The sequence below is a fragment of the Calonectris borealis genome, chromosome Z (assembly GCF_964195595.1).
Source record: "Calonectris borealis chromosome Z, bCalBor7.hap1.2, whole genome shotgun sequence".
Taxonomy (NCBI): Eukaryota; Metazoa; Chordata; class Aves; order Procellariiformes; family Procellariidae; genus Calonectris; species Calonectris borealis.
In genome coordinates, this window is record NC_134352.1 from 23,018,717 (window position 1) to 23,044,143 (window position 25,427).

General features: G+C 41.8%; 1 protein-coding gene and 1 long non-coding RNA gene across 3 annotated transcripts; one reads left to right on the plus strand and one right to left on the minus strand.

Annotated features, from left to right (window-relative positions):
- Window positions 1-25,427, plus strand: REEP5 (receptor accessory protein 5). Its single transcript, XM_075136690.1, has 5 exons — window positions 1-221; window positions 494-587; window positions 14,860-14,998; window positions 22,071-22,239; window positions 23,644-25,427. Exons 1-5 carry the CDS (start codon window positions 104-106, stop codon window positions 23,691-23,693), a joined length of 570 nt encoding a protein of 189 aa, XP_074992791.1. The 5' UTR covers window positions 1-103; the 3' UTR covers window positions 23,694-25,427.
- Window positions 13,398-22,115, minus strand: LOC142075415 (uncharacterized). 2 transcript variants are annotated; one of them, XR_012670875.1, is made up of 3 exons: window positions 22,048-22,115; window positions 19,017-19,266; window positions 13,398-14,235 (listed from the first exon to the last, which is right to left on the minus strand). It is a non-coding gene; the product is annotated as an uncharacterized LOC142075415 (long non-coding RNA). The 2 variants fall into 2 exon arrangements; XR_012670874.1 differs by lacking the exon at window positions 22,048-22,115 and having other exon boundaries at window positions 13,398-14,000; window positions 14,075-14,235; window positions 19,017-19,374.

Here is a 25,427-nt window from a genome sequence, read left to right on the forward strand (position 1 = left end):
GTAGGTGGGCGGGCGGGCGGTGCCAGAGGCGGAGCCTGCTGCTCGGCCGCCGTGCGCCCGGGGCTGCGGAGGCTGAGGAGCGGGTGCCCGCGGCGGCCTCGCCATGACCGCGGCGATGAGACAGAGGTTTGACCGGTTCCTGCATGAGAAGAACTGCATGACCGCCGTGCTCGAGCGGATCGAGAGCAAGACCGGCGTCAACCGCACCTATATCGCCACCGGTGAGCTCCAGCTGCTCCCCCCCCTCCTCCGCCGGGTCCCCTCAGGCGCTCGGGGCCGGGGGCGCCTCGCGCGGGGGCTGGAGCGGAACGGCGCATGGCGGCGGCCGCGGCTCCGGGCGCAGCGGCCGCGCCCGTCCCGCTCCTCCTCGTCCTCCCCCGGCGGCGCTGGACCGCCCCGGGGAGCGCGGGGGCGGGCAGGGACACGTCCCTCTCCAGCGCCGCGGGGTGAGGGGCCGCCCGCGCTAACGGCTCTTTGCTCTCTCCCCGCGCAGCCATCGTCGGGGCGGTGGCCGTGTACCTGGTGGTGGGCTACAGCGCGTCCCTGCTCTGCAACATCATCGGCTTCGGCTACCCCGCCTACGTCTCGTGAGTGTCGCGACTTTTGCTCCTCTTAGCACGGTGGTTGCATGTGTTACCCGCGGGGGAGAGAATACTGTTGCAAAATCACAGCCCTGCGCTGGTGCAGTCTGTCACGGTGGCGTTCCAGGACCACGCTCCAGAATGTTGTTTTTCCCGCCCACCCCTTTCCCTCAGCATGTATAGGCGCAAGGTGCTAAGTAGCAAACGACGTTTCTCCCATCCGGCAAGTGCTACGTAATAATTACAAATGGGAGTGGCTGGGTAATTTCCGCCCTTGAAAACCAGTTCCTGTAGTGCGTTATGTCTCGGCTTTGGGTTCCCAGCTTCGTCGACTTCAGTGAGATGCTGGATCGCGGTGTCTTACCTGCTGCTAGTAACAGGAGGGAGAATCGCTGTTGTAACGGTATTTGCTAAAGCTCACACTGATATCTTTAGTTGAGGGCACTGCCAGACATGCAGGAAGGCACTGCTGCAGTGTCAGCATGTGTTTTATAGGAAGCACTGGGTCATGTAACAGGCCGGAGACAGAGATGCATTAAGGAGTGCTATTTACTTCAAAACCACCTAGCTGATGAGAAGATGGAAAGGAAGACACGTTAGTGCCTCTTGGGTGTAAAAGACTTTAAAATACTTCATTTTTTCAAAGGAAAGCTTCCTTAGATGTTTTGTTTTTAAGAATATCTGGTATCTTTTATGGGCATTATATTGTTATTAGACCAAAATGGATTCTCTGCTAGGTAAGACCACAGTGGAGTATGTTTCAAAAGACTTCAGAAATGTACTGAATAAAACCTTCTGTGTAGTCTGATACGTTCATAAAATGGAAGTCCTTCCCAACTATACTGGTATTTCTTTGAAACACAGTGCTTGCCTTTTACATAACTCTGTTTAAATACAGTCAGCAACTTTTAAAAATATGTTCTCTGTAATTAGCTCCTGGGCAATACAAAATAGGTTCCTTCTCTTTTATTTTTTCAGAGATGTGGGAGATTGATTTAGTTTTAGACTCTCTTGAAACATCTTGTGGTTGTGATGCTTAAAACTAAGCAACACTTTTCTAAATGCTGTTTCTGGTGAGCACTAATTTAGGAGATAATAGGCCGGGAACTCTGAAGAAACTTAGATTTTGTTTTCTCTAAGGCAATTTTTAGTGAAAAGATTAGTTACAGATATGTTTTCATTAAAATCTGAAGGTGAAAATACCAGCCAACAAAGCTTCAAAACATTAAAATAGTTGTGTAGGGATTATGTTTATGTAATATTTTGTGTCTGACTTAGGTCACTTTTAAACTTACATAATTACTTTCTAAAATCCTATTTAAATTTTTAAATTGGTTTTAAAACTGGTTTGGGATTATATTTTAAATCTGCCATATGCAAATACAGTGAATAAATTGATAAAAGCTCTTAGAACTGTGGAGGCAAGACAGTAGCAAATCAAATATGAATAATGGGGTTTTATCTTCCAATTTTATTCTTCCAAATATGGAAAATTAATTTCTTAAAATATTTTTGTAGGGTGTCTACCCTTTTTCATGTTGGAAGGTGGTTTTAAATGTATCTTAATGTGAAAAGTTGACTCCCGGGTGTTAGCGCTGTGAGCTGTTTTGTTTTGGATTGTTTCAGTAATGGGTGCATGTGTCATTGTCCTTGGCTACAAATTTTACTTAAATAAAAAACCATGAGGAATAACATGCACGTGAATACAATGCCAGTTCTGTTTTTTCCAATTCATGCTCAGTTAATGCTTTCCCTTTAGTCGTCTTTTTAATGCTGAAACATTTTTAGGAGAAAATGATAATCTTGGTGATGTGCTGCATGACAGTGTCTTTCAGTGGCAGCCTGCAGACAGGTTCCAGCTCATGAAGCAGCCTGCTGACAGCACAAAAGGGCTCAATCCCATCCGCTTCCCTTCCTTCCCAAGTACAGAGCGGGTACGTAGGGTTTTTTCCCCAGATGCGTTGCTCTGCCTGCAAGCCTGTAGAGCCAGCAGTGTGGGTGCAGAGGAGACATGGGAGGACATGTGCTAGTGCACACATTTTCATGGTCCCATTCAGTTTTCCCTTTTTTGGGAGTGAGGTGTGTGAACTCAGGATAGGCAGTATTGCCCTTACTAGCCTGTACAGTGTTACGGGATCAGTCTGACACCAACACACTGGGACACCTGTGCTATCTCCTGAGATGCTTTCAGTCTGGAGTCAAGTATGGACTGCCTGACCATGAAAAAGAGCAAGAATCCTCTTTGGTGATTACCCTTCTTCCACCGTATGGGTTTCTTTTTGCGTTGGTGCTACCATGCCACTTTCCATATCTACTCCTAGGATCTCTTTCCTAATGCAGGGCTAAGCTGCAAGAAGGTAAAGCTGAATTACTGGAGTGATTCCTGCTTTCGTTTTTGCTGCTCTGGATCCTGTACTGCAGTCAGGTGCTGCCAAGTGCTGTCCCCCATGCTCATAAAGCATAAAGTCCCAAAGCATAAAGAACACTAGGCAGGGTGGTTTGTTTATTCCTCTCTTCTATTTGGTCTGTCCCCCTTGAAATGACAGCTGAAGGGCCTGCTGTATGAACTGACAATAGTGAGATTTGCTTCCTAGCATTGGGCAGAAAACAGATTTCAGCTGTTTTCATCAGCTGCAAACACCCTCAAATGGCTTTTGCTGTAAAAGGTGTGACTTCTGGAAGAGGTTAGGAGCTGTAAACGAAATGTATTGTGCAAGGTATTAGTTTGATGTTTATGCAGGTGTTTCAACCATGGATCCAAGCCTGAAATGTCTCAGAAAGGTACTGAAAGGGAAAAAGCAGATTACTTTTCCCCAGTTAACTTACTTCCTTCTGTTGTGAAGTAGATCAGTGTATCATTTCTGTGTTGTCAGTGACTGAATGGTTTTAAAGTGAAAAACGAGGAAGTACTGGGTCAGGCTTCTGTTCAGCAGAGAAGAGACTCATGAAGGAGTGGGACAGATGTCTCTGTTCTTCTAGGGAGATCACCTCCTGTCCTTACCGTTGTTTAAAATGGCAAACAGGCTACTGAGTGAGTGACCCATTAGGCATGTTCCAAATCTGTTTTATTAGGATTTTAGTCCTGGATTACCTTGGTCATGGTAGTTACTGTTTATCTCTGTGCTTGCCTGAAAGAAAATACATTGGAAAAAAAACAAACCCAGAGAAGGGTGCTCAGCTCAGATTTCGGTCTGTTCACACATGAAACCAGGACAGTTCTACAGATGTGCAGGTATCTGCCTGTCAGGGCTTGTATAATTCTGTAGGAGTTTTTTTTTGTTGTTTACATCATTTTATGTATTCATTGTCAGTGTGTGCCTTGCAGCAGGTGCGAATTTCAGTGGAGAAGTGCTGGAGGCTGTAGCTGCTGGGTTAGGCCTAGCAGATGGAGTGTGCCTGGCCGTCGGCGTGAAGTGGTACAGCTGCAGCTGTGCTGCTGCTTGCTTTCACATCATTGCGGTGCTGCCTCGGCCAAGGCTCAACGTGAGGGGTGGGCGCAACTCCCCAGTTAATGCCTCTTACAGGTTCAGGCAGGCACAGCTGTTTCCCTTCCCCTTCCCCCTTGTTCATGTTCACCTTCAGCTTTGCTTTGTGTAACTCTTTAGTGGTTTTATACATGGAGGAGTTTCTTCTCTAGTGATACAAGATGTTCCCAAAAATCCAAGTCTTTTATGCCAAGTCCCCAGCAAGGACCCACCCAAGGCTCTTAACATAGGAAAAATTAAGCAGCAATTTTCCAAGTAAACATTATCTGGCTGTTTCCCCGTAAGTCAGACAACCTGGATTAAAGTTTGTCATAAAACCCTAGTCTTATTCCCTAAAGTTCTGTTAAGTGCTATGTGATGAAATAGAATAACTAATTTTAAGGTGAAATCTAATATTTTTTTGCAGGCTTTTGCATTTGCAGTAGATCAGTACTGAAAAGTTTACCACAGATGATAGAACAACTTTTTATACTTCTAGCAAGCTTTAACTGTGCAAGGCAATATTTGGGCTAGTACATGGAAGAAGTGAGTGTTGCAGTATATAAATAACATTGCCAATATTGTCACTGCTTCTCTAAACTTTCCAGAGCTAGCCTGTTTAAATGTAGCTCCACCCATAGCCAGCGGTGGTTAACTGCCTCAAAAAAATTAGAGAGAGTGCAAGCAGGCAGGGAGCCTTTGATAACTAAGAAATGCATGCAGAGGATTGGAAATTTCAGAAGTGCTGTCATGTTTGGCTTAAAAATTGCAAAGATGAAAATAGCTTTGGGCAGTAAAATGTCTGAACTTATTACGGATGTCTTCAAGGTAGAAAAGTAATATAGTACAATCATGCCTGTCTGTGCTTTGGCTAATTTTGTGCTGTTATTTCAGTTTAGCTGTTTTTACTATGTAAGTGCTGCTCGTGGCATTTTATAAACAGGAAACAATCTGGATTGATTGTCGAGAAGTATAAACACACAATTCAAGTCTTAATTTGAATATTGTCATGGTGTCTTGAGCCTGTCTCCTAGTTCCTTTGCCTCTTTCATACCTCTAAAATAGGAACACTGCTTTTCTTTGGTCACAGTTGTTTAGAAAATGTAAAATCGTTCCTGTATTTGTTGAGAGCTAGGGCAGCAAATTTGCTTTCTCTTAACAAGTTTTGAGGAGAATGCTTACTTTTTTCCTTCATGGAAAATGTTCATGATATGCTAATGTTCAAAAGTAATGCTCTGCTGCTGCTTTATAAAAGGGATATGAGAGAGCTGGTGTATCTAACCACATTCACAATGCTCAGTATAAATATAAGCAGAAAGTTTCCAAATCTGTGTGCACCTATGCTCTTTCCTCTCACAGCTGATACTTCTTTCATAGGGCTTCAGACCCTAAAAAGTGTATTTTGACTTTTTTGTATATGTTCTGCCAAATCAGTTCCTCCAAACATACTTGCTTTTTGTCTTTTAGATTTGAGAGTGCCACATTTAAAATAAAAGCCGTCTTATATGTTTATTGGACAAATTATGTACTTTCCTTTCTATAGACAGCAAGTGGTTAGATGCAAGAGAGAGTCTAATATTATGAAAGGAAAATCTCAATTTATCTTCCGTATCTTAAATTTAGGTTAAAAAGATAAAGGTCTTTGTTTTACAGATAAATCAATCTGAATTGAACTCATTGAAAGATTTCCAGTTTATAATTGATGTAGATACTATTTTTAGGGACTGCGGATATGTTTGAGGCATAAATAAAGGCATTTTACCAGACCTTCTTGGTCAAGATGCACTGCAGTACTGCATCTTGCATGCACTCCTCTCTTTCTGTATTGACCTCTAGAGACTTGGTTGATGCAGGCCTACATATGTTAAAGGAATAGGTACACTTACATCAGTGGGGTTTACAGGAATATATTTTTAAACTACTCTTCCTTCTGGTGAGTCACCATGCTTCTAACATTTAAAGTGTAGCATTGCCGATTCCAAAATGCTGAAAAAGTGAGCTGGAGTCAAAGTGAGATTAAAAAAATGTGGATTATTGTTAGTTGCTTTTCTTTTTTTCCTGTTTTGTTTTGTTGTGGTGATGTACCCTCGTAACATTTTAAAAGTCTTCACAGCTATGCGGCTGTCTGACACAGGAGAGCTGGCAACATCTTACTATCCCAAAAGGAAGGAAGCCTACTTGTCACTATGCATACAGTGAGCAAGACACAATTTTTAGATGAGAATAATGAGGCTGTCTTTGGCTGTTAGAAAAAGAAATGCAGACTTTCATGTGAGGGTCTAGATAAAACTTAAACTTTTTTAAAAAGAAAAATTACAAAATTTTGTTGCTACGCAGCTTAGCAACTAGCACTGTACTCATAAAGGAAATTCTTCGGGTGTCTGCAAACCAGCCTCAACCCAGAAGTTAGTCCTCAGCCTAAAACTTGAATCCCTTTCCCACTCCCTGATGAGTGAATTTTTTAAATTACATTCAATAATTAAAACTGTAGGATTATTGTTTCTAGTTTAAAAACTCCTTACACAGTGACTACCTCAAAACAGCAACAGTTTACCAAATGAGACAAGTCTGAAAATGTTGCACCACGATTTCATGCTTTACTGTAAGTTTGTATAAATTAAGGCCATACTATAATTCTTTTGCCAATATTGCAGTAAACAGAACTGAAAACCGGTAGTAGAGCTGTAACAAAATTACACTTGAAATATAGTCTCCACAGTGCAACATGGGTTGACAGGACAATGTAACTTTTATTCTTCCTGTATTGTTGTAAGCATGTAGCAAGGGCCCAGCTCTTCTCCGTTTGGTCACAACAGTGCTGTTTGATCTCTGCACCCCGAACAGTAACAGCTGTGGAGAGGCAACCCAAGCATGTGAAATGGTTTTTTCCCCTCTAACAGAACGGGCTGTCACAGGTAGAGAAGCGTGTTGTGGATCCTCAGCAAGTGGCTTCCTAGGGCGGGATGCAGCATGTCTGCACTACGCAGGGAAAACGTGGCTTTTCCCGCAGCTCCCTCACTGCATGCCGCTTCTCTTTCTTGTCAATACCTTCAGGAAAGACAACCTGAAAGACTTCTGTGATATGAACTGGGATTAGACGTTTCCAAAACAGGGTTTTTAGACTCCAGGAGGCAGTGCTGGTGTAACTGCTAATGTGGACAAGTACAGCCATAGGTGAAGCTGTTAAAGCTTAGGCTGAGACTGCACACACTGGTGCGCCCTGCTGAAGGCCGCCGTGACTTTCCTTGCCTGTGTTAAGGGTGGAAGTGGAGGAAATCCCGCTTCCAGAGGGAGTGCATGGACGGCTTCTCCCGGAGTGGAGAGCTGAAGCCCGCTGGAGCTCCTGCTGCACAGCACCACCTGCGTCGCCGGGCCTGTGTGGCAGAACAAGCAGTAACCGAATGGTTTGGCAGGCTGGACTGAGGCACCGACGCATGTTAATCCCAGCACAAAAAGCCTGCGTGTGTGTGGGTGTGTGTTTGGGAGAAGCTGGTTTTAACCTGAGTCAGAGCTGGGGCACTGACTCATCGTGTGGCCCTACAAATACTTGTTCCGGAAGAGAGCAGGCCAAGAATGAGCAGAGAGCAATGAAATGAGAAGATTGCTGCTTTTTTGCAGGAATCTAGCTTTGTGCTGAGTTAACATGTAGTCTGTAGGACTCACTTCACTGGTGGGCAAAATGACACGTGTTCCTCTTGCCTCAGTCTCATTTCCTTTGAAGAAACGAAGGTAGAACCCTTTGTACTGCTGTCATGTTGTTTGTTGTTGTCTTCTAATAACTGAAAGAGGCTAGATTTAGATTAGCTATAACGAAGAAATTCTTCACTATGAGAGTGCTGAGGCAGTAGAACAGGTGGCCCAGAGAAGTTGTGGATGCCCCATGCCTGGAAGTGTTGAAGGCCAGGATGGATGGGGCTTTGAGCAATCTAGTCTAGTGGAAGGTGTTCCTGCCCATGGCAGGGGCGTTGGACTAGATGATCTTTAAGGTCCCTTCCAACCCAAACCATTCTATGAATATCTGTCCCTGCACAGACAGTGAGCCCCCTGGCTATCCTTCATGAATTTGTCTGCTGGCATCTTCTGGATACACAAAATTTTGAGAGAGGGGAGATGGTAGACTTATACTGCAGCAGTTGTGTAAGTGCATTTGGCAGGAAAATGTTTTCAGTATCTGCAAATGCATGACTCTGCTATTGGAGTCAGTAAAGAGGAAGAAGGATGGAAAACAGAAGGCTTTTAACTGATGGATGAAAATGTAGAGGACAAAATGATAAAGCAAATACAAATACGCAGGTATTTGTTTCACTGAAATTATGCCAAATGTCACGGAGGCAGCCTGCCAAGATAAGTCTGAAATGAGGATGACAGGGAGGTACCAAACTGAGGAAGGAAGATCCAGGGAACGGCAGGCCGGTCAGCCTGACCTTGGTGCCGGGGAAGATCATGGAGCGGTTCGTCTTGAGGGTGCTCACAAGCCATGTGCGGGACAACCAAGGGATCAGGCCCAGCCAGCACGGGTTCCTGGAAGGCAGGGCCTGCTTGACCAACCTGATCTCCTTCTATGACCAGGTGACCCGCCTAGTGGATGAGGGAAAGGCTGTGGAGGTGGTCTACCTGGACTTCAGTAAAGCCTTTGACACTGTCTCCCACAGCATTCTCCTAGAGAAGCTGGCGGCTCACGGCTTAGACAGGTGCACTCTTCGCTGGGTAAAAAACTGGCTGGACGGCCGAGCCCAGAGAGTTGTGGTGAACGGAGTTAAATCCGGTTGGTGGCCGGTCATGAGCAGTGTTCCCTAGGGCTCAGTTTTGGGGCCAGTCTTGTTCAATATCTTTATCAATGATTTGCATGAGGGGATTGAGTGCTCCCTCAGTAAGTTTGCAGGTGACACCAAGTTGGGTGGGAGTGTTGATCTGCTCGAGGGTAGGAAGGCTCTGCAGAGGGACCTGGACAGGCTGGATCAATGGGCCGAGGCCAACTGTATGAGGTTCAACAAGGCCAAATGCCGGGTCCTGCACTTGGGCCACAACAACCCCAGGCAACGCTACAGGCTTGGGGAAGAGTGGCTGGAAAGCTGGCCAGAGGAAAAGGACCTGGGGGTGCTGATTGACAGCCGGCTGAACATGAGCTGGCAGTGTGCCCAGGTGGCCAAGAAGGCTAACAGCATCCTGGCTTGTATCAGAAATAGTGTGGCCAGCAGGAGCAGGGAGGTGATCATGCCCCTGTACTCGGCACTGGTGAGGCCGCACCTCGAATCCTGTGTTCAGTTTTGGGCCCCTCACTACAAGAAGGACATGGAGGTGCTGGAGCGTGTCCAGAGAAGGGCAACGAAGCTGTTGAAGGGCCTGGAGCACAAGTCTTATGAGGAGCAGCTGAGGGAACCAGGGCTGTTTAGCCTGGAGAAGAGGAGGCTGAGGGGAGATCTTATCGCTCTCTACAACTACCTGAAAGGAGGTTCTAGCGAGGTGGGTGTTGGTCTCTTCTCCCAAGTAACAAGCGATAGGACGAGAGGAAATGGCCTCAAGTTGCACCAAGGGAGGTTTAGACTGGAGATTAGGAGAAATTTCTTTACTGAAAGAGTGGTCAGGCCTTGGAACAGGCTGCGCAGGGAAGTGGTTGAGTCACCATCCCTGGAAGTATTTAAAAGACGTGTAGATGAGGCCCTTAGGGACATGGTTTAGTGGGCATGGTGGTGTTGGGTTGATGGTTGGACTCGATGATCTTGGAGGTGTTTTCCAACCTTAATGATTCTATGATTCTCAATCCATGATGCAATGGGGTGTTGATCCTACAGGGGTGTCCGGATAGATAGCTAGAAGTAAATTATTTTTGAATCACCAGAACCTGCTGTAAAGAGTTGGGGCAGATCAGTAAGTATAAGCTCTAGAAGTATAGATAATTTCAGGGGTTTTTAAAGTTAAACGGGGGAAAAAAAGAGCTATGCTTGGCTGAGAGGGTCACATATATGACTGCCTACTCATTTAGTAGAGCAGTGATTAGAAAACTGAAGGAAGGATACATAAAATGGTCCAGTCTTCCCAAACTACTGCATAAGCAATGGTCTTAACAGGGGCTAATCTTTTGTCTTAAACTTGTAACTTTATTTATACAAGAGTCATCAGGTACACCTTGCAAGGAGTTGAGTGATCACTTCATATGAGACTACACCAATAAAATTTGGCATTTCTTTCTTTATTTCTGGTTTCCACATCTTATTAGCTGGACTCAGCTAAAAAAAAACCAAACCCAAACTCAAAACTGGTGTACTTTTAATATGCTCATTCTGTGAGTATTGTATGTGTGAACTAACTCTAACAATGATTTGTTATGCCAGAGCTAATTCAGGAGTGTGTAACAGTCTCTCCTTTGAAAAGAGCTGATTTTTTGTGGAAACGAGTCAGATGCGTTAAGTGAAAGAACTCAACTTGGAGCTTGCTAAAATTAGACCAGTATCTGTTACTATCAAGTAACAGGATAAAGTAACCACACTGGATCTAGAGTTCAATTTGACTGATTCTAGGATGCACACAGTCAAAATTGAGCTGATACGCTGATACTGTAGCTACATAGCTGATATGAGCCCTGGGCCACTGGACAGCATGGCAGCTTCCACTCTTCCCTGTTGGCATCACCAGCTAGTGGAGTTATCGAGGAACAGATCTGGCTAAAAGTGGAGTTTTTACTTGACTCCCCATCTGTCTGCACAAGTTGCAATGCTGGCCCATGGCAGGCCATTTTCACTGCTGGACAGGCATCTGTTTTTGAAAGAACTGGGCTGTGGTGTTTACCATCTAGTCTACTGGAAGCTGTTCCTAGTGACTGCTCTTACTTCCAACGTGCAGAACTACTGTAAATAGTTGTTGGAGGCTTTATTTAAAGTCCCCTTCAGTTAGTGTGTAAGCACCATATAAAATCCTTTGTGATGTGTAATTACTACACATAACCAATGTGGAATTTAGTCACATCAGTATTAGAAAAAACTTACAACAAAACCTCACAGTATCTCTTTTCTTTTTAAATTTGAAACTATAGGCTTTAGATGCTCCTTCGTTAGGTAGTCTTAATGTTATGTGCTAATGAGACTGACTTATTTGCTCTTGCAGTGTATAAATAACTATTACAAAAAGGCTGTCCTAAAGTTGGCTGTACTACCAGTGTCTCTTGATCTGTATCTTTTCAGTTATTGATGGAGATTGCATTTGAATATCAGACTGGTTGATTCATGACTTAACATGGAGAAGAATGAAATGTTCTTGGCTTGAAGTGACATGTATGATGTATCTCCTAAGATTAATTGTGCAGAGCATTACGCCAGGACAATACCTAATAACTTATAGAATAACTTGCAAGAATAAGTCTAATTAGGGTGGGATTCTCATGTTGAAAAGGTTATAGTGATAAATGGACAAAAAACCTATCCGTTCAGATACTCTACATAACTTACTGTACTTACTTGTTCTTGGATAAGGAGTATTTTCTGTGACTTACTGTTGAAATAGTGTGTAAGTAGCAAAGGATGGAGATAACTTTTGTCCTTTTATTAAACAGCGACGTGTTAGACTGGATTTCCACTGGCAGTCTCAGCTGAGGGGCTTATTTCCCATTCAGAAGCAGAATATTTATAAAATACTTGCCTTTCCTTGACTTCAGTTAAAACTTTCATTCACTAATGGCACTGCTATATCCATTTTTTCCTTCCTTCCCTCCCACTAAATGGAATTGGGACTGGAGTCATTGCTAACAGACGCAGTTTGTGCCCTTTCTTCAGAGCTGATGTGGCTGTTACCTTAGAGGGTGTGGTGGGGGTCTGCCACCTGAGCTTGTCCCATGGTGCCTACCTAGATCAGACCATTATAGAAGGAGGGGAAATGTGCTGTTTCCTACAGCGTGCAAAAAACAGGACGTGTGGGTTTAATGCTGCATATCAGCTGGTTAAATCAAATGGGTTTTTGACTACTTGTAGTACTACTGCATGTGGCTATCTGACCAAGAAAGTGTCTTGTTCATGTATTCCCTTCAAGACATCACTTTAAGGAACTACAGCAGCAGATGGTGAATGTTCAAAGGGAGCACACCTGTGGCACTGCGTTTAGGAACTCTCAAAGGCCGTCCATTTTTACAGGAGAGAAAATGGTAGAGTATGCCTCATTAACACAGTGATATGCCATCTGCCCTTTGCTACAAAATTGGAGATTCTAAGCTTTTTTATGAAAACTGATCTTCATGATTACTAAGATGACTTTAATAAAAAAAATTAATGCATCCTTAAATCCATGGATGGCTTCAGACGATGACTGGAAAACAGCAAGACCGTTAGCAGTTTCACTGCAAAGCATTCTCTCACAAATACCAAGCTAGCATGCTTATTGCAGGAAAATAAGCCTTCCCCTGTATGCCTCTAATGGAGAAGTTCTCAGCAGAACCAGGGAAATTCACACGATGAACCTCTACAGCAAGTTTTCCTTAACACTGAGAAACTGCAGTTAGTTCCTTTCTCCTCCGTTTATCCACCACTCTAACTTCCCTACTAGTCACTTGTACTTTTTCTTTCTGTCCAGAATACAGTTTCATACCTTGAAAATGGATCAGTAGCCCTCTCCCTTACCTCCTGTGTTGTTTGTTTGTTTGTTTTTTTGGGCCCCCTCACCCGGCAGCATTAGAATACCTGAGAGATGGGGGCATAGAAAAAATGTGGTTTATAGTGGGAGGGCAGCTGAAGTTGGCACTGCCTTTGAGCAGACTGCTTGCACTATTGTTTCCTAACACTCTGTTGTTAGGAACAGCAGCAAGCAGACCTCCTGCTGTGGAAAACCTGTTCTTCCAGTTGTGCTGATGCAGTACCTCAGTAACAGCGCCTTATGGTGCATAGTGGGGTAGGGCAAGGGCTGTTGCTTCCCCCATTGCAGAACCCTGCTGGCCAGCCACAAACTCCAATGGAAATAATGCATAAACTAAGTATCAGATCCTTGTATTGCATTTCAAAGTAATTCAGTCCAGTAGCTATGCCAATTCTCTCTGCGTGTGGTGGGTTTGCCAGTGCGTTTGCTAAAACATAAGGCATGTCATGTGATTGATCTCTCCCCCCGCCCTTAATTTACAGAACTAGGAAGTGACAGAGTCCAAACGGTTTCTCAATTCACAAACCGGGCCGGCCGTCTATCTGGTTTCTATTTTGTAAACCTCCCCAACTCTCAGTCTTTTTTATGGACTAAAAGAAAACTTTGCACCTTTGATATATCCCACAGATGCTGCTTCAGCAACAATATAGCTCATATTAAAGGAATAAGTTATAAAAGAATTAAAACTAAATTCATTAAATGAATGAGATTTTAATCCTACGGCATGAGTGGAGAGGACAAATGCTTTTTAATACTCTTAAGCTTCACATTATCAGGCTTACAGTTGCTAGCATTTCCTTGTAAAACTTCTTACGGTGCTAATCTGAGTCCAGATCACTACTTTTACTGAAGGGAGCACATGTGCGTCTTTCTTTCAACTTCCTATTTTTAGAACTTTATAAACTTGAACTGCATTCTCCTAGCATTTGTTGGAGAACAAAAACCCAGTTAGTCATTATGCAGAAAGCCCAAGACTTTACTAGAGATTGCTCCCCCCTGTTCTTAATACCATAGTCTACATCAGAATTTGCAAGTCCTGTAGGAATGGATTTATAGAGCAAAACAATTGGTGGTGCAGATACGTAGTCTTCACTGTACGGGGCGGGGTGTACTGGATCTCCTCTGCTTCTGTAGACCAAATGCTTGTTAGTAGTTGGAGCAAATCTTATGGTTTACTTTTTCAAAGAGGAATCTAGCGCGTGTACATTATGAGTAATGATACTTGAGATTCACTTCAAAATCCTGAACTAGACTTAAAATTTTTATCTAGATGCTGTTTGCTCCAGGAAATGTTGCTCTGTTACGATCCCAGTAAGAAAGGCATTCCGATTCTGTAAAACTTCATTTAAAATGCTATTTGTTAGAGCTGCATAATACAAAGAAACAGAGAATAGTATAGACAATCTTATATACCTGTAGATGCTGGGAACCCCAAGTTGTGCAGCACTGAACGGGACTCCGATCCACGGAGAGCACACTGTGCAGACCTCATCTGTAGACAAGGTTACCCCATTTTGATAATGTAAGCTATTGTAGGATTTTTCTTTCAAGACAAGAACTCTTCATCGTTCCTACTGTCAAAGAAGGAAGATGTTCACTGTTAGATACGGGCAAGGCCATGCAGGTGGTGTACTCTCCGGTACCCAGTGCCTGTGGGATCCTCTGTTTCAGTGAGGTGGCTGAGTTTATCCTGTGACCAGGGAATTTGTGCAGCACAGCACAGGCCTGAAAGCCAGGCTGTATGTGCAGCACAGGCCTGGGCTCACTCTGGTTACCTGTTACATAGATCACTAATGCTTCGATACAATAGTCTTCTGGTCAGGATTACCACAATGCATCCAGAACTGGAACTGGCCAAAGATTATCCCCTCTCTTTCCTGTCCCATGAATTGTCTCATGAACAAGGTCGGAATGCTCATGTTTTTTGTTTGGGTTTTTTTTTGTAACCACAGAGCTAGAAATAGCTTGAGTATCTTTTATTTTTGAAGTCTGACATGTAGGGAAAAGCTTTGCTGTTCAAAGATCTTGGGCACGTTGTCTGAATGATAGTTCTGTATGTTAGTTCTCTTCTGTAGAGCATATAGAGTAATTAAGTTACGAGGACTCACATGTAACAACAAATCTGAGTCATAAAAACTTCACCATTATAGATGAGACTGATGCTACTGATCTGCTCACTTGTTTTGTTTTCCTTACAGAATCAAGGCCATTGAAAGTCCCAACAAAGATGATGACACACAGTGGCTGACTTACTGGGTTGTGTATGGCATTTTCAGCATAGTGGAATTTTTCTCTGATATCTTTCTGTCCTGGTTCCCTTTCTACTACATGCTAAAGGTATGTTAGTTCACGTGACTCCTTTCCTAAAATTAGACCTTTGGTGTATATGATTTAATGTCTTCAAGAATGGATAGATGACAAGAGATTCCCTTGGAATCATTTTTGGGTCACACCTTATTTTTAGATGCTGGTTACATGTAATTTAGCACTATGAAAGTGATCTGTTTACAGCTGATGGTTTTGTGAGGCAGGAGGGGAAGCTGGGATGAGTGGCAGGGAAAGATCTGCCATGTTTTAGGAAAAAAGAGGAGATGTAGCTGTACTGTGGAAAGACAGTTCGTTGTCTTGGTGTTCAGGTAAATTTGGGCAAAATGACAGCACATGGTAAAGCCTACAGAGTGGCTCTATTTTTGCCTTAAGTGCATTAGCGAAAGTGGAGAGTAAAATCACAAAGGCAGCAAAAGGAAGTATTAACATCTGTGCTATTGGGAGCAAAGAAGGAAACTGCAACATAAGAGTAGTTTGAATCGTACAGACTTCGTTTTTAATTAAGCCTTTCCTGAAATGAAATGGCAGGTATCAGAGGAGCTTGTTGCTAACGTGCATTTGTTAGTTTGATTTGACTACTAACAATGATTCGCTTAATGTGTTCCAAGCTTTGTTTGTCAGCTAAGGTGTGAGTGTATTGTCAATCAACTTTAACATGTTAAATTATTCTAGGAGATAGCCAATTACCATGTATGCTGTTGGGTAGAAGACATTCTAGCTTGCTGGAGTGTCAGTTGTTTACGTTAAAGAACTGGTACCTATTTTCTGTTTCAATGGGCTCTTCTATTCCTTCTCTTTTGCTTTGTTAGCCTGGTTTAGCCCCACCAAAGTTCCTGAAAGGATTTGCTTGCCAGCTGTTGTGGTGGGGTCATGTAAAATTTGAACGGTAAGGTCTGATGTTGCCAAATGTTTTCCAGGAAATGCTGTATTTTAAAGACAAAAATTCACTTGGACAGCTTGGTTATACTTCTGCATTGTTCCTTTTGAATCTTTAACAGGCATCAACTGTGCAATCATTCGGACACTTATTTCCCTAGCTCCCTAAGAAAATGCACATATTTGAACTGCGGCTTCAAACTAAAAATATTCTGGTCTGTCTCACAAAGTTAATTGTCTCTCCCCCTCCCCTTTATTTTTTTCCCTTAATCAAAAATGAAAATATGTTTACCATGTTAAGCTTAATGGTTTTGCAAAGTTTCTAAGAAGAATCTGCTAATTTTGAAGTTTAGCATGGGTAACACATATGTGAAAGTTTTACTCTTTTAATATATTAAGACCAAGCCAAATAGTGATCAAAGTGCAAGTTCATCTGATCTGAATAGGATCCAAAAGGATTGCTTATGACACTGGAAGAATCTGTTCTTAACCACTTACGCAGTTATTTCACATCCCCAACTTCACCTTACAGTTAGTAGACTTACGACTTTACCCATTCTCTGCAGTGATGTTATACTCACAGTTCTGAATTCATGCAGTGTATTTTCAGAGCTGCTTTTCTAACGTCTTGGTGGTAAAAGATGTGCCAATGATTTCTTCATGCCAGCATAGCACTCTTTCTGAAGAGCATGCAATTGAAATTCAGGTTGACCTAGCAGATAAAGACCAACCACACACCGATGGCTCTGATAATAGTGTATCAGAAGTGCTACATTTACATGTAGTGGTGGCATCAACAGTAAGGTACTTTTCTCAGTTCAGCAAAAGCAAACATAAGGAAAGTAAATGCACAGCTTTCTATGATAGCTGCTGAAGGCACACAGAAGTCAAGTATTTACTCTCAGTAGTGGGCGGTAGGAGAGGTTTACTTTTGTGATACAAAGGCAGGCAGAAGGTGTTGGCTGAGAATCGGAAAGCATTGCTGACTGGGTGGAAGGATGGAAGTTACTCCATGTAGGGAAAAGGAGGAAGCAGGCAGCTTCCAACTTTCAGTCCATCCACGACTAAAACCTCTTGTAGTTTGTCATATCTCTTTTATGATGTTAGGATATAGAAGCCCAGATACATAATTCATGCAAATTTCAAGCTTGCGTTCATTTTCCAAATATGATAAATTTGCACATTCACATTTATTTGATACAGCTTGTAGCTTCCAATCCAGAAGCGGACTGAGTTTTAGCTGCTCAGTATTTCTATATACCTTGATGTGCAGGGCTCAGACACTGATCATGGCTGCTCCCATATAACACTAAATCCAGAGTCTAGGCTCTGACACCTCAAAATTTTCAGCACAGTAGGAGTTTTTGTAGGTGGGAGAAAGGCATGTTCAAGAACTCCTTCGAATATGTTACGATATTTGCATATACTTTTGTTCTCGAGTTGAAAGCTGTTTTGAGATTTCTTGGATTTTGTCATTTTTTTGTAATGCCTACTTTTTATTTATCTGCTTTTTTTCTCTGAAGCACAGGACATGGATGCAACTCATGATTTCATGTGTATGTGATCTGGTTTTCAATACTTCTGTTAATTATTTAAAGATTTCTTTGGCATTCAGGTATTAAAACACTGTAGCCAGTGAAGGTAGCAGAGATTATCATCCTAGGGGTATTCTTGGTTGTGGGAAGGAGAGGAGACTCCTGACTCTACTAACAGTTCTGTCTTGAAATACTAGAATACTATTTCTGAACACAATTCCTAGCAGAGACGTCACATTGGGCGCATTATGCAAACTGCTGCTATAAGACACTCAGTCAAATGAAGCAGGAGTTGTTCACTGTGAGTGTAGCCACGTGCCAAATGTGTCAGTCTGGCCCTGCTTCAAGGCAGAGATCCCCTCCTCTCGCCCATGCACCCCGTGCAATTAATTATTGATTTTGATGAAAGAGCTACCTCACTTCCCTTAAAATGAACACCTTGTTTTAATGACTGCAGTTGTCTCTTAGGAGTGTGTTCATATTTGTGGTCATGTGAGGCGTGTCTTGGGTTTCGATAGATCTGTCTGTAGAAGCTTGGAACTGGCCATGGGCACGCTTGCTGTGTTTCTCAGCTGCAGTCACTTCTGCTGCTGTAGTGGCAAACGCAGCTGTATTTGGTTGTGCGCTGCCAGGACAAGAACAGCTGCTAGCACCAGACCCAAGTGGGTTAGACCCAGCTCAGGTGCCTGCCTAAGCACCTGCCTGCCTAAGCTCAGGTGCCTGCCTAAGTCACTCTATTGCATGAATTCCATTCCCTCTTCAGGCTGCTCTGGAAGGTCACAAAGAATATAGTTGGTTTTTGTTTTCTTCGGTTAACAATTTTATCACTCTGAGCTTTCTGGACCTTTTTACAAACAACTTTATTTTTAATAGTCTATGTTAGTTCAGTTTCACAAGAGACAAGGGAAAAATAAACTAAGTTAGCAACCTGACATTCTCAAGCTTTGAAAAGACTGAGATTTGCAATTTTGGTATGTGTACTCTAGAAAATGTATATGAACATCTGTTTCAGTACCTTTCAAAAGTAATAGGTATTTGAGAAGAAATCTATAACTAAAAGATTTGATTTTGTTCTTGACTGGGACAAAGCTGTAAAATCATAATGACTAATTTTGTTTGTAGGCAAGAAAAGGGAAAATTCGATTTCTTTTAGTTTTAGAGGAGGTTGGACTTAGAGCTGAGGGATTTCCTAAAACAAAGGAGAACTAAGTAACGTCTTTGTGTATTGGGACAAGTAAAATTACTGTCAGTAATTTAACAGGAAATAAAACCAATATACTTCTCAGCTTTTAATGAAAGGTAACAACATAAGATAGTACCATTTATTCTTTCTGTTATATTAAGTTCCAAATAATACAAGCTTTTCAAAATTGATATTCCATCACTTTTTGCCTTTATTTTCTCTGACCATGCTTAATGGTAGTGCATCAGTTGCTACTTAGTGGTGCATGTTGAATTACTGTTTTTAATGCATTGAAATGTTCCTGGTAGGCATCCTTACTGGTGGATGCTTTACTTTGAGAAACCTTTCTTTGTCTTCTGGGCAAACACTGCTTTAAGTTGTTCTGTTCTGACACCATGATCGATTAGTTTAAAGAAGAAAGCTTAAAGCTTACCTAAAAGGATGGTAAATTGATTTGGCAAAATCTTCTGTAGAAGGCAGTTGCTATCCCCAGGAATCAGTGATCCTTTTCAAAACAGACAGCCTGTCAAGATACTTCTCCAGCACCAAATATAACTCATTTTCTCGAGGGCAAGGGGAATCAGAAGTGGCCTTAAAGAAAAAAGGAGTAGCAATCTCCTCCAAAAACAGTTGTTTTCTTCAACTGATGTGTGTCAGGGGGATCAATTCTACTGTGGTGTGCCCTGCAGTGAAGACAAAGCCAAAATTGTATACACAGGTATGAAGAGCAGAACCTACAGAACATTCAAATTCAATATCCCTTATCTGAGGAAAAATAGAGGGGAGATATTCCAAAATATTTGGAAGGCTTGCCTGAAGAAGACTAAGTGGTTTTCATAATTGAAATGGGATTTTACTTTTTTTTTTCTTTTTGTTAAACTCAAATCAGAACCTTTCTTTTAAAATAACCTTTCTTGACTTAAATCACCTTGTAATGGTCAAATTGTTATTTAGCAGTTTCTTATGTAATACCAAAACAAGTATTTGGATGTGGTTCTGTCTTGGTAGTTTTACAGTGAGAATCAAAAGTATGAGGGGAAGGAGAGGAGACAGAAATGTCTGGCTAGTGGAGTTCTGAAAGGATACTGTGATCAAACTAGTTTCTAGGAAATGCTTTTGCACTAAGCAGTGTACTGGAAACCTCATAAATAAATAAGAAACTTTGCTTATATTTTTTAAATTACTTTCAGAAGCTCTAGCACATGCATTGAAACATCTCTTTGGCTGCTGTAGATACTGCTGTAAAAACTGGAAAACTTCTGGAACCTAAGCTATTTAAATAAGTGCTACTGTATTTAAATGCAGACTTTTAAGTTGCTTATGGTTTTATTGTCTTTTAAATGATTAGTTTGATTTTTGGTGCCTAACGTTAGCTAATTGTGTCATGGGGTTTTTTTTCAGGAGGAAGAGTTGAATTGTTATTGTGTTTTCTTTCTCTCTCCCTCTCCTCCCAAAAATGTGTGGAAATCCTGAAACATTTAACCGTGTCTAACATCAAAACAAAGCACATTTTGGCTGAGGCTGGGGTTGTTGTGTTTTGTGTTTTAAGAAAAGGTAGTCTGTGGAAAGCTGTTCTGCCTTTATTTTTGGGAGAGGCTTTTGATACAGAATAATATTGTACTGGAAAGAACTGTACAATTGCTGAGAAAATTTGCTTAATTTTGTTGCCATTTTATCTTGTAAAATCTTTTAATATATACTTTCAGAGCTCAAGCAAATTTAGTTATAGCACTTCCTGTCCCTTAAATGTTTTGATCTTGTTTTGCATAACTGTGTATGACAGTGGAACTGAAGCCAAATAAAGGTGCTTCAGTAGTAAAGACAGATTTATTTTTAATATATGCAATAGCTGTCTTTCCAATCCCCTTTGTAAGATGCAGGAACACTGTGGTGATTGGGGTTTTTTTTGGTTTGGTTTGGTTTTTCCCCCCCATAGAGCAGATTGTGCTATAAAAGCTATACCTAAACTGTGCAATCCAAAAGCGTTACCCTTGTCTGTGCGCTATGTGTAGCTTAGATATATCTTTCCTCCTTGTCACTTTAGCTCTGGGATGCACACAATCCCATTCTTTCCCCGGTTGCGTTTTCAAAGCAGGGAGGCAGAGAGGACGTGTTTTGGCTGGATTTAAGTGATTTAGGGACCTAGACCTTCAATCAGGCCTGTGCCACGTGATCTAGAAGTAGCGAGAGAGACTGATGTTTTGTCTAATCAGGTTTAATACTTCTAACCTAAAAAAAAAAAGTACTTGCAGTCTTGATATAGCTGTTACCAAATTAGCTTTACTGCTACAGCCCTCCTCCTTTATCCCATCAGTATCCATGAAATTATTCCAATGTAAAGATTCACTGTATGTAACTATACTGATGTGTGGACTGTGACCATACAAAATGACAGGGATAATGTACTGCTTTAAAGTACCAGGGCTCAGTAGTGGGGCCGGTCTTGTTCAATATCTTTATCAATGATCTGGACAAGGGGATTGAGTGCTCCCTCAGTAAGTTTGCAGATGACACCAAGTTGGGCAGGAGTGTTGATCTGCTGGAGGGTAGGAAGGCTCTGCAGAGGGACCTGGACAGGCTGGATCGATGGGCCGAGGCCAACTGTATGAGGTTCAACAAGGCCAAGTGCCGGGTCCTGCACTTCAGCCACAACAACCCCAGGCAACGCTACAGGCTTGGGGAAGAGTGGCTGGAAAGCTGGCCAGAGGAAAAGGACCTGGGGGTGCTGGTTGACAGCCGGCTGAACATGAGCCGGCAGTGTGCCCAGGTGGCCAAGAAGGCCAACGACATCCTGGCCTGTATCAGAAATGGTGTGGCCAGCAGGAGTAGGGAGGTGATCGTGCCCCTGTACTCGGCACTGGTGAGGCCGCACCTCGAATCCTGTGTTCAGTTTTGGGCCCCTCACTACAAGAAGGACATGGAGGTGCTGGAGCGTGTCCAGAGAAGGGCAACGAAGCTGTTGAAGGGCCTGGAGCACAAGTCTTATGAGGAGCGGCTGAGGGAACTGGGGTTGTTTAGTCTGGAGAAGAGGAGGCTGAGGGGAGACCTCATCGCGCTCTACAACTACCTGAAGGGAGGTTGTAGCGAGGTGGGTGTTGGTCTCTTCTCCCAAGGAACAAGCGATAGGACGAGAGGAAATGGCCTCAAGTTGCGCCAAGGGAGGTTTAGATTGGACATTAGGAGAAATTTCTTTACTGAAAGAGCGGTCAGGCCTTGGAACAGGCTGCGCAGGGAAGTGGTTGAGTCACCATCCCTGGAAGTATTTAAAAGACGTGTAGATGAGGCCCTTAGGGACATGGTTTAGTGGACATGGTGTGTTGGGTTGACGGTTGGACGTGATGATCTTAGAGGTCTTTTCCAACCTGTATGATTCTATGATTCTATAATTCTATGATTCTATAAAGTCTGTGGCAGAGTTAGGAAGGCATGCTACACCTTGCCTCCTACTCGTTTCTTCTACTTACGCAGATGTTCTTGTTCCTTGTAGTGTGGCTTCCTGTTGTGGTGTATGGCTCCAAGCCCTTCTAATGGGGCAGAGTTGCTCTATCATCGAATTATCCGGCCTTTCTTCTTGAAGCACGAAGCTCAGCTCGACAGTGTTGTTAAAGACCTGAAAGACAAGGCTGCAGAGACTGCAGATACTATCACTAAAGAAGGTGAGGAGAAGACTATTCACTAATCACATAAAGTAGGAGGAATTTCCCTAGGCAACTCTAATATTACCGTTAATATTCATCATTTGGGGGAAAAAAAATTGTAAAAAGACTATGTAAATTATAATGGAGAAGTTAAATTTGGGTTAAGATGCCAGGAAAAGAGGGTTGCAGTGGATCTTACTTTCTAGGAGTGCAGTTATGCTAGAATGAGTGCAAGCTGTATGAGTGGAAGAAACTGCTAATTAGTTTGTGTGTCTTCCCACCATACATATCACTATAAACACTCTATAGGCAGGTCCAAACATCCTCACAAAGTACCTTCCATAAATACAGTTATTGCTTCAGTGTATTCTTGTATCTCCTAAAATACTGTCTCAAAGACCTGGTAGTATAGAAGGGCTGTCAGTTGTATAGTAAAGCAAATCCTTTAACTCCAATGAACAGCAACATGTGAAATGAAGTTTTCCCGTCTATATGTTTTTGTACTTTTCCTTCCTCTGGTGATCAAAGGATTCTGAGCCCACTCTTAAAGAAATTACTTAGGTTTTTATTTGGTTAGAATAAATTTTATCACAGCCTGTAGATTGCTTGATTTTTGCTTTTACTTCCTTGCATTCGATAGTGGACCCTCGTACTCTAAAACGTCTGATGAGTTTTATGAGTAAGAGAAAGAAAGGTATTAAGTAGCTAAAACAAAGGTTTGCTTAAATTTCATTTGAAAGGAAATTTATTTATGTTCAAAGGACCTTAAGTCTCCTTTCCCCCAGGGAGCGCTTGCAGTCTCATTTCCTCTTACCAACTTAAGCAGTTTTCCTGTTGGCAGTTAAATGGTCTGCCTTTCTCAACTACACTCTCAACTAGGAAATTTTGCTCCATGACCCTTCCTGAATCTGTATTGTTAGACAGATGTCTTAATATTCTTCCATATTGCACATGGGATTTTTCTGTCCTCATTCCGTCATTTATTCTTCTTTTTCCTATATTTACATATCAATTCCACATACATATATTCTTTAGTAAGTTGTGCACACACACGTGCATGTACACACACACATATTAGCGTTATTCCAGCCCTATTTCATCAGCTTGGTAGTGCATTTCTTGCTGTAAACCTGTATGTCCTAAGCACTGTGAGCCTCTCTATTTCATTGATATAATAGTTTTAAGTCAGTCTGCGCTGTTTATTGTGCTGCTCCTTGCTTATGGTTTATTTTTTAAAATCTTTATATGATCAGTTTTATCACTCTGTGTGTGTATGTGTATACAAAAGCTATGATTTTCTTTTGTGATGTTTCTTTTGCGACCTAAAAGGAAAATTATTTTTTTTTATGCAGCTCAAGAACACTGAATAAGCCACTTAGTCTGTAGGCCTCTAAGATTATACTTGTTTTTATTTTCCTGCAGCCAAGAAAGCAACAGTGAACTTACTGGGTGAAGAAAAGAAGAGCACTTAAACTATTAACTGGATAAAGTTTCCCTACCACCTCCTTTATGAAGCTTGTTGTTACTGGGAACTGTGGTATAATTTTAATAATATCGCCTTGGAAACATTTTGATATATTAAAGGAATGTGTTTTAAGTTTGCTTACCACTTTGCTGTGTCTGTATAGAAAGTAAGCATTTTTATTTAAAAGCAATGCCGTGGGCAGCATCTGAAGCTTAATGAAAATATTTTATTCATCTTCATGCAGAAGAAATCTTTCAGTACTCTCTTTCTGCAGTAACATAAATAAAAAGTATATATCCCACAGGCTCTGCACTTTAGATGTCTCTTTGCGTATATAATTACTCTTAACACTTTGACTGTGTGTCTGGTAACATGAAGCTATTGTATAAGGAAAGGAAAATACTGTTCTGAATGGGTCTTCTTGAGTATACAGGGAGTTATTGTGAGAGATGGCATAACGGATGTATTCCCCACCAATAAAGTTGTAAATGACGAAATTACATGTTCTAGGCACCTGATGAGATTAATCACTGTTGCATGTTTCATTGTGACACAGTATTTGGTACAGTGTGTGTATTCTTAAATTAATAGATATTAAATATAGGAAAGAGTAACTTCATTTAAGTGATCAAGCTTGTATTAGCATGAAGTAATTTGCCAGAAATGGATGCATTAAATTGCACAAGATTAGCACAAGATGACTGAAGTACAACTCCTTGCCTCTTCTTGCTAAATAAAGTTGTCATCTAAAATTGTTAATAGAGTGCCTTCTAAGATCACACCTTAAAAGCACAAACCACTCTGTGCTAAGGAGTGACACCATTACAAACACTTTTTCCTAAAGTCCTGTTGAACTGACTGATGTGTCGGTCCCCAGAACTACATCATTAATGGGATGGACTCCAACCTCCCATGAGCTTTTTCTGCTCATAAAAATATGCGATCTCTTCTTGACTGCTCTGAGAAAAACTTTGCATGAATATTGAAACGTCCTGAATAGACATGCTGTTGTCATTACTTGATATATTCCTGACCAAAGTCATTGAGAGAATAAAGGCTTTTTTTGCAATCAGTGGGAAAAAATATTTTTTTTTTTTAGATCTGAATCTGTATTTACTTTTTCGCACAGCAGTATTGTCAACAAATTCAGTATGAATTACTGAAATCTCCCTGTTCTTATCTCCATGCTGACGTTTCTTTAAAGCCTACAGTAATGCTATGACAGTTCTTAACTCACAGAACATGGAGGAGGTAAGCTTAAGCTTTTGATAAGATAAAAAGTGATTTCTGGTCCACGTTCTTAAATTCAAGGGATTTAATCTTAATATAGACTTTAGAAGAATTTTGGCTTTCTGCAACAAGTTGGGATATAAACATTCACTGTAGATTTTCAGATGCAAGAGTTGCAAAAGAATGAAGCACACAGTGCAACTGAGCAGGTCAGTTTTAAATTTGAGAGATATGTATTATAAGAAGAGATGTAAAAGTGTCTTAAGAGAAAGCATTTTAAGCTTTAAGCTGGAAAACACAGACCTTATGGCTGTCAACTTGGAAAGGGAAGTATGAGACCCACTGTGCATCATTTTCTGTAGGACAGCATGCAGTTTGTCATTTGAAGGAAAAAACGTAAAATATTGCAGCTAATCATTCCATGACAACTTTTTATTACGAGTGGATATGCTGAAAAGGATAAAGTTTACAGCAAAGTTGTATATGTAAGCAAGTAAAAAGTTTGAAGTGA